Raw genomic sequence first — 11661 nt, 5'->3', positions numbered from 1 at the left:
TTAGGAGGGGAGCGTGTTATCAAGGAGAGCTTGTGACTGTGTGTTTATCACCCTATTGACAGCACTGAATAAGGTGACTGGAGCAGAGTGGGTACTCAGCCAATGTTTATTATTGTGTTGAATGTAGCATAATGGTATGAAAAAGTACTTAACTGGGGACACAAGAAATGCTGCCTACATCATCAGAACCCCTAACTGGAAAATTAATTCCAAAATAAAATTGGTAGACCAGAGTTAAAGGGCTCCCAGATTTGAAGCTGAGGACATGAGGATAATGATACTTGCCAGGCCCCCTTGTCTATCAAGTCATCTGGTAAATGGAGTAGAACTTTCCTGGGAAAACCTGAGACTATTCTAGACCTTCCAGCCACCTGCCATGGACATAGCCTCACAAGGGAGCCTTGGGATGAACTGGTATAAGACTCTCCCCAGGGATCCAGTTAGAATGGTAACACTTCACAAGAGATAGTTGGCCTTATTACGGTTGGCTCCCAACAGGAACCAGTTAGAAGCTCACACCTGCCTGTGTGCATGTCCTCCTTGCCCTATAAACAAGCTGCTGGTTTGCAGCAGAATTCACTGCACCCTCACTCTATGCCTGTGGATCCCTCCTCTGGGCCTGAGATCAGCACAGCCAGTGTCATCACCTTCATGTACCAAAGCCCGTGGAGAAGGTCAGTGAATGTGCTCACTTCTGCACTGAAAGCTGCCCCTGACTCGGTTGGCATCCATCAGAGATGAATACCCCCTGGCTCCCTCAGTGACCACCTGTGTTCAGATCACACCAGAGCTCTGCACACAGAGATTATGAAGGAGACTCCATTAACCTCCACCTTGTCCATTTCTCCCTCTCTTGCTTTTCCAATTCTCTCCCAGCTACTCTGTTCTCTCAGTCACCCCTCTGAGGTTCCATTAGGCTCTCAGTCTGCCTACCAGCCCTCATGGCTCTGGCTGGGGGGCACCTGGCTTGCATGTGTCTGGTGAGGCCAGTTTGGTTTGCGAAGACCTGTCTCTAATTGCTGCAGAGAGGGAGACAATCCAATCTTTCCATTTCTTTCATTTCTAGAACTTGAGGGAGAAGAACCCTAGTACCTGGCTAATTAGTTCTGATTCCACATGACCAGGGAGCCATGCCCAGCCTGCCTGGTCAGCCTCTCAGTCTCTTTTTCCACATTTGGCTTTTCTTATATTTTTCTGTGCTGAGATTTGGGTCCTTACTTCTCTGTCTCTTGATGTGCTTCTCTCTATTCCCTCCCCCAAAGATCCACCTGTTCATCACTTTTCCACATATACACCATCATGTCACATATGCACACTCTTTTCCTATTTCCGTCTCTCTGTTTCAGTCTCTCTAATCCTCTCTTTGGCTTTAACATTTTTCCTTCTTTTTGTTTTGTGTGGATGGGCTCTCTCCACTGTCTCTAGGATTACCTTTTCTCACTTCTTTCTTTTTTCAACCCTTCCTCTTTTTGTTTGCGCGTGTCAGTATTTTCTATTTATCTGGCATTTTTCTTTCTTGTTCCCTGGAGAAAGAGAGGCTGAGAAGTGACTCAAGGATGATCCTCTCTTAGAGATTGTGCTACAGAGCTTGAGGCTGATATTTTTTGCAATGTTTCTGGAAGCCAGATTAAGAGAAAATGGGACTCACATATATGGGGGGAAAACTGAGTTAGATGGAAAGACCCTCCTGATAGGGAGAGGCAGGAACCATTAGGATGGAGGAAATCCTCCTCTTTCTCTGGGTTTCTGCATGTGGGAAGCTGGCCAGATCTTTACAGTATTCCTTCCACATGTGAAGTGAAACCACACGGAGAGGGAGAGGAAACAGAGATCAGAACTAATGTTTATTGTCTAATCTGTGGCAACCTCTAATTATGTCTTATTTTAGTTAATCCTTGTTTTATAGGAGAAAAAAGCTTGTGTCTCAGCTAGCCAAATCTACATGATAATAAGTGACAGTGCCAACGTTAAATTTCAGGTATGCTTGCCCCCAGAGTCCCTGTACTTTACACTGTTAGCCTCCCTGCTTCCCTATAAGGTGATAGATCAGGTTCCAGACGGTTTTTTAGTCTTTATGTAACGATTCGCCTTTAAAATCATCCATTTCTTAGTGCAGGAATCTTTCTGTGCTTCAGCTTTGTTCTATTCTATTGGTACGCATCTCTCTCCCTCTCTCGTCCTCTCTCTCACTTTTTCTCTCTTTCTTCTCTAAGCTATTTAGCGTCATTCTAAATTTCTTTCAGGCATTTTAAATAGCAAAATAGCTGAGATTAACTAATGCCACAGAACAGCTGAAATTATCCAATCTGCCCAAGTTCAATAATTCTTGATTACTAAATTCTCCTCTTCAATTTCATATACACAGGCCCTCAACATTCAGAAGAAGATCATTAGGCATACCTTTACCTTTGCGTATCATTTCCTCTCTCTTTCCCTTGTTTTTTTGGTTGTTTTACTCATGGAGTTTCCATATTGAAGGTGACTGTGATAAGGGAGAGGAACAGCAAGTGTACTCTGGTTTCATTACAGCTTCTAATGTAAGTTCACATTAGGGCTCAGACAGTGAATGGGGAAGGAGGCAGGAGATGGAGGCAGGCAAAATATGGAGTTAGAACTGCGGCTACGATATGAAATTGAGGTTATTTTTGGTAATTCCATTATTTATGGTGTCTCCCATTAGTGCAGATCAATGAGAAGGGTCCTCTGGGAGAGCGTGTGACCTTATTTACCTTTTGGACATCACAGGAATCTAGCCCTGACAGGCATCGGGCATGCCCAGCATTGGCACATTTATAACCACTTGGCCTTGGCCAGGTCATCGTCAGGGACTGCAGGGATTGCAGACAACCTCAATTTCACAGAGATTATGGAGAGATTGAAGTGGATCCAGGAGCAAAGAGTGGATCCAGGAGCAAAGCAGTGTGGATCCTGAAGCAAAAGGAAGGCAGGAGACTAAGAGAGAAACAATGAGCGAATTTAGAACATTTCTACAGTTTAACTCAATTGGATAAAATCTCTGCTGCAAGCCAGTTATTGACAAGGCATGGTGAGGAGCAAAGAGACTGACTACTCTGTGTCCATCTCACTTAAGAAAAGGGGTATGGGAATGAACTTAAAACAGAAAAGAGGGGAAATGGTAGGTCTAGAGAAACACTTCTGAAGCGAGTTCCTAAGACACTGAGATGGGTTGCTAAGTTGTAACAGTTACCAGCAGAGGCCTCTAGGGACTCACACTCATGATTAGCTGTCCTGCCTTACAAGTCATTTACATCTGTCCTCCAAATATCTTCTCAGCCATGGATCCATACGCTTTTGTTTGTACAACTTTGTTAGGTCCTTCATGGCAAAAATTTCTTTTCCATTGCCTTCCAATTTTATTCCTAAATTCCTCAAATTTCATACAGCTGTGTTAGTGAAAATCATGGAGTTCCAAAGTTACTTCTCAAATTTTAAAATCTTTAGGGGCACCTGGGTGGCTCAGTCACTTAAGCATCTGCCTTTGGCCAGGTTGTGATCCCAGGGTCCTGGGATCAAGCCCCAAGTTGGGCTCCCTGCTGAGCAGAGAGCCTGCTTCTCCCTCTCCCTCTGCCCCTCCCCCCCACTTGTGCTCTTGCTCTCACACTCTCTCTCAAATAAATGAATAAAATCTTTTAAAAAATCTTTAGAAATGCCACAATTACAGGGCATTCTGAATAATGCAAAAATCAGAAGAAAACAATGATTTTTTTCTGGCCATGTAAGGATTTGTTTGGTAAGGGCCTGGGCTCTTTCTAATGATGGGGCTAATGCAGTAGGATGCAGAGTAAGGCCTGGCAGACAATGGCTCTGGTCTTAAAAGGTCTTTCTAATTTCACTTTTTTGCTCCTGGTGAAGGGTCTCAGTATAGGTTACTGTCTTTCTAATATTTCTGATGTGAGACACCACTCAGCTAGATACAACTACTTGGTTCTCTTCCTCCACAGATAGGTGCCAAAATCTTCCCAACAACTCTGCAACTTGTGTATTCTTCTTGATCTCTGGTTGGGGATGACCCCCGTCTCACTAACAAGGAACTCTGTAGATCCTGGTTGCCTTCTCTTTTAGCAAGGCTAATTCTGGGGCTCACCCTTATTCCTTTCTAGAGGTTTTCATCAGGTCTACATTTTTTTTTCTTTTTTTAATTTAAATTCAATTGGCCAATGTATAGTACATCATTAGTTCTTGATATAATGTTCAATGATTAATTAGTTGCGTATACACCCAGTGCTCATCACATCATGTGCCCTCCTTATTGCCCATCACCGAGTTATCGCATCCCCCCCACCCCCCTCCCTTTCCGCAACCCTCAGGTCTGTATTTTTGAATGATTAATGGCCCTTCTTTTGCTTTTTCAAATCTGATTTCTAAATCTTCATTGTTAGTTAACAAAGAGAAATTGATTGTCCACTTTAGGATGAACTGTAGCTTGTCTGAGCAAGAATCAGGACAGTGGATGCCTTTGCCTTCCTCCTAAAGACTGCCTGTTGATCTAATCCTATTGAATTAGGAGAATTTTCGGCCTGGCTCTTAGTTCTCAGCCTTGAGAAGCAGTGGAAATCTTCACTCAATTCTCAAAGAAGCCCCAATGAATTAACATTTTTTATTTTATAAATTTGATTTCAAAATTATTGAGTATCAGCCATTATGGAATTTGGGGCCTCCAATTGATCCATGCATTGTCCAGTTGGGGACAGGAATTTCTATCTTCCTTACTAAATATTGAGGAGAAACTGGTTTTCATCACTGAATCTATCCTTTATATCACAATAATCATATACCTACTAATAATTCAATTTACTAAAAGAACATCTTTTTAGGGCCACTTTGTACCTCTTAAAGTCTTTCTCAAAGTTTGGGTATAATTTTAACTTTCAGTTTCAGACTTTCTGGGCTTAATCCATGTTTCTGCTTACATTGGCCATTTTTTCTTTTATAAAAATGCACTTTTCCAGGGCACCTGGGTGGCTCGGTCGTTAAGCGTCTGCCTTCGGCTCAGGTCATGATCCCAGGGTCCTGGGATCGAGCCCCGCATCGGGGTCCCTGCTCCGCGGGAAGCCTGCTCCTCCCTCTCCCACTCCCCCTGCTTGTGTTCCCTCTCTCACTGTGTCTCTCCGTCAAATAAATAAATAAAATCTTTAAAAAAAAAAAAAAAGCACTTTTCCAAGAACAACCTCTGAATCTGTCAGTCATTAAGCAGCTATTTTTTCTGGAGTTGATGTTTTTTCTTCTTACACACTTTTTCCTTGAGTATTTCATTATTTCATTACTCTGAGATACCGCAGTATTTTATTGAAGCCCTACTAGAGCTCTTATCCATATCATAGTACAGTGAAATTGTAAAACATCTCTACCCTCAACTGTACTGCATGCTCTATCAGAACTTAACAATGCTTAGAAATACATTTTTAATTTGCAGCTTCAGTTTTTTAAAGGCTTCAGGCATTTTGAGGATTGACATTTATTTTTATTTTTTTAAAGATTTTACTTATTTTTTTGACAGAGAGAGAGACAGCGAGAGAGGGAACACAAGCAGGGGGAGTGGGAGGGGAGAAGCAGGCTTCCTGCCGAGCAGGGAGCCCGATGTGGGGCTCGATCCCAGGACCCCGGGATCATGACCTGAGCCAAAGGCAGATGCTTAACGACGGAGCCATCCAGGCACCCCGAGGATTAATGACATTTAAAAATGTAAATGTCTTGGGGTGTCTGGGTGGCTCCGTCTTTAAGCATCTGCCTTCTGCTTGGGAAGCCTGCTTCTCCCTCTCCCACTCCCCCTGCTTGTGTTCCCTCTCTCGCTGTGTCTCTCTGTCAAATAAGTAAATAAAATCTTAAAAAAAAAAAAAAGTAAATGTCTTAACTAATATTTTTTATTTATTCAGTGACCTAGAAAAGGAAGCTAGATTTGTTGAGCACTTTCCCTACTACAAATACTGTTCTATGTGATTTACATATAAACATATTTACATACACATGCACATTTTTGATTGAATAAATTTCCTCCTAATCTTCACACCAACCACACCAGCAAATATGTTTTTCTTCATTTTACTCTCAAGAAAAATGCTGTCATGCACACATGTTTTCATACAACATTTCAGAGATGCATGGACAAACTGAAACATATCTTCTGACTCCCTAGAGCTCCATGAACCTCAGGATAAGTATATCCACCATAAAGTTTTTCTGCTCAGAAAAATAATGGTTTTTGGCTTTCAAGTCATGAAATTATGTATTTAATCCAAAAAAGGAAGGGATTAGAGTATGCAGAAGAGAAACCAGATTTCAAGCTGTGTTAGATTTGAAATTACTAAAGGTACATTTTATTTACAGCAGACCTGCAAGAAGATAGCCAAGCCTCACAGAAGCTGAAGCTTTCTAAGAATCTACATGATTTAAACAAGGCTGATGAGTTCGTTTACAACTTAAGTGAGCCAATCTCATTCCTAAAACAAACATACTCTCCAGAATAAATGAATGATACAGTGCTGTATTATATTTTCTTTCCTGTGGCCATAGCGTGCTAGGAAAGCTACAGGAACATTGTGGCCAACTGTTGAAGGTATTCAACAGTGTCCTGCTCCTCTTCAGTAAACATGACAGGAATCAGAATCTTAACATTACAATAAGACATTTTCCCACCTGTCTAGTCTACAATAGCACACTTTGTTCATCGTGCTCCTGTGGTCAAGGAATGTACGCTTCTCTCCCTGAACTCACCAGCCCTATACCTTGAGCATTCAGCATACCTGGATCAGCAGAACTCTTCCCTCTCCGGATCTGCCCAGACACCACTGTGACTAATGGTTTCTTGTCATTGTAATCAAAGCTCTATCACATTTTTGTTAAAATTTTATTTCCATATATGTGATTATATCACTAATAATAATCGTTAGGGATTTTGAGGGGTCCGGTAAATAACACTGCTCTTCTCATCTGGCTCTGAATCATCTGAGAAATAAGACAGAGTCTGCAGGTGGAGGTTAAAACATCACTTTTACTAATAACAAAGCAGACACTGCAGCAATTGGACTTCCTAATCCAGAAGCAGAGAGTTAGACAGACAAACCTATTCCCCTGTAACTGGCAGGACCGTACTGCCACAGAGCCTCCCCAAACGGGGGTAGAGCCTGCCCTGGAGAAGGCCACTCCCTCCCAAGGGGAAGGTGAGAGGAAAGGGATAGAAAACACGTTTCTCCTTCTAAAATCACCAATCTGGTAAGCCACTCACTCCTCATGGGACGGTCTGAATGAGGAAGAGAAAGGTCAAGAGGGTTATGCTATCACAATCTATCCATGTGGAAGGAAACATCAGGAATATGGAAGAATTTATTCCCTACCTACCCCACCCCTAACAGTATCTAGCATTGTGTTCTCTAACCCCATTAAGTCTACAGTTAACCATAGGGTGTAAGATATTAAAACAGTCCTACTTCCACCTTCATGTTGGCTGCCCCTCCAACACAAATCACTGCTCTGGTGAGACGCTCTTGGAACTTTGGAACAGTTCTATTTTCCTTGCAAGTGGTTCTAAAAGGAATCAGAACAGTAAGTCAACTCTGAAGCCAGTCTAGACCCACAGCTGAAAACTTATTCCCTATTCCTCTCTCCTTGCCAAACTGTGTTCAACTACATTGTCCAACATAACAGAGGTTCTTCAATGAGATTAAATTATATCCTTAAATTACAATAAAAATAATGGCATGTGTGAACTACTTTATAAATTATTGTTAATTTAAATGAGATTACAGACCCTTGACTCTTTAAACAAGAAGTCCAAGGGATCGTAGGTGGTTATTTATATCTGTACCCTGGGCAGAAGAAAATCCCATGATCCTCTTCTGGTGTAACAGAGAAATCTCACAAGTATGTGTGTGTATATATATATATCTTTCTGAAAACAGAGAGATATCAATTTAAATATTACGATGGCCATGATTAAGGCCACCAATAAAAATGATATTTTAGAGGTTCACAATTAGGTTTAGAGCATAGCAACAATTTCTGATGTCCAGTCTCAGAAAATTCTTTGTCAGAAACAATTGCAAGGACATGTTTTATATTATAGAATAATATGAGATTGTCTGCAGCTAAAGGAGTATGAATGTTTTCTTATTTTCTTGCTGGTGTTTTCTTCAAGTAACAATTAAGAGAGCATGTGATTTTCAAGTCAAGGGACTAAAATTCAATTAGCACTGGGACGAAATTAAAAGTCCTGAGAAGGTCAAAACATACACTGAAAAAGTGGGAGCAAGTAAGCTTATTAACAAGTGGAATATGTGACAGTTAAAGTGCAGTACGTAAGTAACTTAGTAGTATTATTTAAGTAAACATTCATCATCTATGGTATGGACGTTGAAGAACTAATGAGGCCATCATCACAACTCTCTTCCAGAGTGGCCCACCAGGTCAGACCATCCTCCCTGGACCAGTTCTTCAAACACCATGGGATTTTCTCTATTATTTGCTGCAGTGATTCAGTGATAAACATCATCACCAGCCAAGCAACAGAATGAGGTAGGATGTGATTTTCAAGTCATTGTCCTATTTATTTATGCAAATGCTTGACTGATTAACCCCGGTGGTTAACAGGGCACTAGATGCCAGGTATCATGGAGTATTCTTTCTGGCACAGTGGACCACAATAAGCATTTATATACTCCTATAGATCCTAGTGCTTTCTTAGGTTGAACTTTAGTTTCTTCTTGGACAAGCCCCAGGCTTGTCTGGAGCATAGCTCACTGCCTTCCCTTGCCCAAACTCTGACCTTAACCCCAACATGTCCATTGGGCCCATGATTCCAGGCCACTTCTGGGGTTAAACATTGCTCTCTGATCCTCCCTGCCCTTTATGGGCCTCGAAGAGGAGAAGTTCTAGGTACAAGTTCTAGGGGAGCGTTCCAAAGTACGGATGATGGGAATGGCTTATTGCCTTGACCTATCAGGAAATCACCTACAGGGAATCTAATGTGGAAAGGAGTGGCAGTCAATGGGGTAGGTCTCTTCTAAAATTAAGATAGGCAACATGAGATGCTTAAAGACATGGAAAAGAGAGGGGAGTCCAACCAGAGGTAGCTGAATGGCAGACAGCCACACCAAATATGAGAAAAGGAGAGGAAGAAGAAAAGAGTGAGAAGTGGAAGTGGAGAAAGGAGGGGGAAAGACTCCCAGAGGGGGTAGAGTAAGAGTGTGTAGAAAAAGGAGTGAGAGAAAAGGAAACAAAGAAGAGTGGTTGGCAGAACTGAAGGTTAAGAAGGAATATACTAACCATCTATAAGCATCTGAAAGTGGAAGGGATCTGATATCTAACTCCAAGACAAGATGAAGAGTACAAGAGAGATTTAATATGAACATAATGACTTCCTAAAAGTTATAATAATGAGAAAAGAACATGAGAATTCTGAATGCTCATTTTCTGATTATGGGAAAAGAACAAGACTTATCCTGGAAGCAAAGGGACAGATCAAAGTTTTCTGAAGGTCCATTCCAGAAAGGCTGAATTTGTGCGCTGCTCATAGCTTCCTTTGTCTCACAGCAATGGTTGCATCCTTTCCACCCAAAAGTGCTTAGTCCTAAGTTCCAACCCCTATAGGAAAACTGTCTTCTATTGGGAAAGCATGCGAGAGCTCACAACCAGGCCCCATCTCCAGCATGCACTGCATGGATGGTGGATACAGCAGCATCAACCACTGGGAGAGGGAGTCTGGAAAGAGGGTGGATGACTGGTAAGCATGGCTGTTCCCAGAGGTATGCAAATCATTCTCACCTAAGGGGCAATGCTGAAGGCTAGAATGTTACTGTTTCCTCTGAAACTTCAACCCATTATTTTATTTTATTTTATTTTTTTAAAGATTTTATTTATTTATTTTTTTGTCAGAGAGAGAGAGAGCACAAGCAGGGGGAGTGGCAGGCAGAGCAGGTAGAGGGAGAAGCAGGCTCTCTGCCAAGCAAGGAGCCCGATGTGGGACCCGATCCCGGGACCTGGGATCATGACCTGAGCCGAAGGCAGATGCTTAACTGACTGAGCCACCCAGGCGTCCCTCAACCCATTATTTTAAATACATATACTACACTGAGCATTTTTTTCTTCTTAGAAAAATGTCTTTAAACATCTCCCAAGTGCTTCCTAAATATGATCTTCTATACGCTAACAGCCACCATGCTCTTCCCTCAAATACTCCATTTCTCAATTTCTTAAACCTTTCTTTTCTCATTTGGCATGGGTTCCAGGCCCAACCATCTTAGTTTAACACCTTTGAACACATTTTGGTTAGTGGCTAATCCTTCAATATTGAGGGGCCTGGAGCAGTCACAGTACTTCATTTGAGGCCTGACCAAACCAGAATAAAGTATAACCATTACTTCCTCAATTTTTGATATTACAATTCCATGTATGCTGCCTATGGTGACCCTGGCATCTTCACTGCCCCACAACATTGCCAATTACATAGTTTACTAAAGTTCCAAGATGTTTACCACCACTCATTGTTCTTTTATAGCTGGATCTCTGGGCCCAAGTGAGTACCTTACATTCCCCTACAACTATCTCACCTGTGCTTTTCTGTCCTCCCTCCTCAAGCAGGTCCAAGACAGTGGACCTAAGGAATGGCAGCACAGTGACAGAGTTTATCCTTGTGGGCTTTGAGCAGAGCTCCTCTTCTACTCGGGCATTGATCTTTGCCCTCTTCCTAGCCCTCTACAGCCTTGCCATGGCCATGAATGGCCTCATCATCTTCATCACCTGGACAGACCCCAGGCTCAACAGCCCCATGTACTTCTTCCTTGGCCACCTGTCCTTCCTGGATGTCTGCCTCATCACCACCACCATCCCACAGATGCTGATCCACCTGGTGGTCAAGAACCACATTGTCTCCTTTGTCTCTTGCTCAACCCAGATGTACTTGGTTTTCTGTATGGGTGTGGCCGAGTGCATCCTCTTAGCTTTTATGGCCTATGACCGTTATGTTGCTATCTGCCACCCACTCAGCTATGCCCAGATCATGAGCCGGCAGGTTTGTGTGAAGCTGGTAAGTACTGCCTGGTTCTTTGGGCTGATCAATGGCATCTTTCTTGAGTATATGTCATTCCGGAATCCCTTCTGTAGAGACAAGTTTTCTTGTCGGGGTCCCACATCGGGCTCCTTGCTTGGCAGAGAGCCTGCTTCTCCCTCTACCTGCTCTGCCTGCCACTCCCCCTGCTTGTGCTCTCTCTAGAACACATAGAAAACTTCTTCTGTGAGGCCCCCATAGTGATCGCTCTCTCTTGTGGAGACCCCCAGTTTAGTCTGAGGATGATCTTTGCCGATGCCATCGTGGTGCTGCTCAGCCCCATGGTGCTCATTGTCATCTCCTACGCATGCATCCTGGCCTCCATCCTTGGCAGGGCCTCCTCCTCAGGTCGTGGAAAGACCTTCTCCACTTGTGCTTCCCATCTGACTGTGGTCATCTTTTTCTACACCTCAGCCATGTTCTCTTATATGAACCCTCGCAGCACACATGGCCCTGAAAAAGACAAGCCTTTCTCCCTCCTCTACACCATCATCACCCCCATGTGCAACCCCATCATCTATAGTTTTCGAAACAAGGAAATGAAGGGGGCCATGGTGAGGGCCCTTGGGAGGACCAGCCTGGCCAAGACAGAGTCTGTCTAG

General features: G+C 42.9%; 1 protein-coding gene across 1 annotated transcript; it reads left to right on the top strand.

The window, feature by feature from the left end:
• The first annotated feature begins 531 nt into the window (after window positions 1–531).
• Window positions 532–11661, top strand: OR10AD1 (olfactory receptor family 10 subfamily AD member 1). The gene is given in 4 exon segments (XM_078074167.1): window positions 532–720; window positions 1907–1978; window positions 10511–11129; window positions 11225–11661. Coding segments are annotated over 4 exon segments (1317 nt in total).

This window comes from Halichoerus grypus, chromosome 6, assembly GCF_964656455.1.
Source record: "Halichoerus grypus chromosome 6, mHalGry1.hap1.1, whole genome shotgun sequence".
NCBI lineage: Eukaryota > Metazoa > Chordata > Mammalia > Carnivora > Phocidae > Halichoerus > Halichoerus grypus.
The sequence above is the reverse complement of the archived record's forward strand: the minus strand, read 5'-3'. Positions and strand labels throughout refer to the sequence as shown.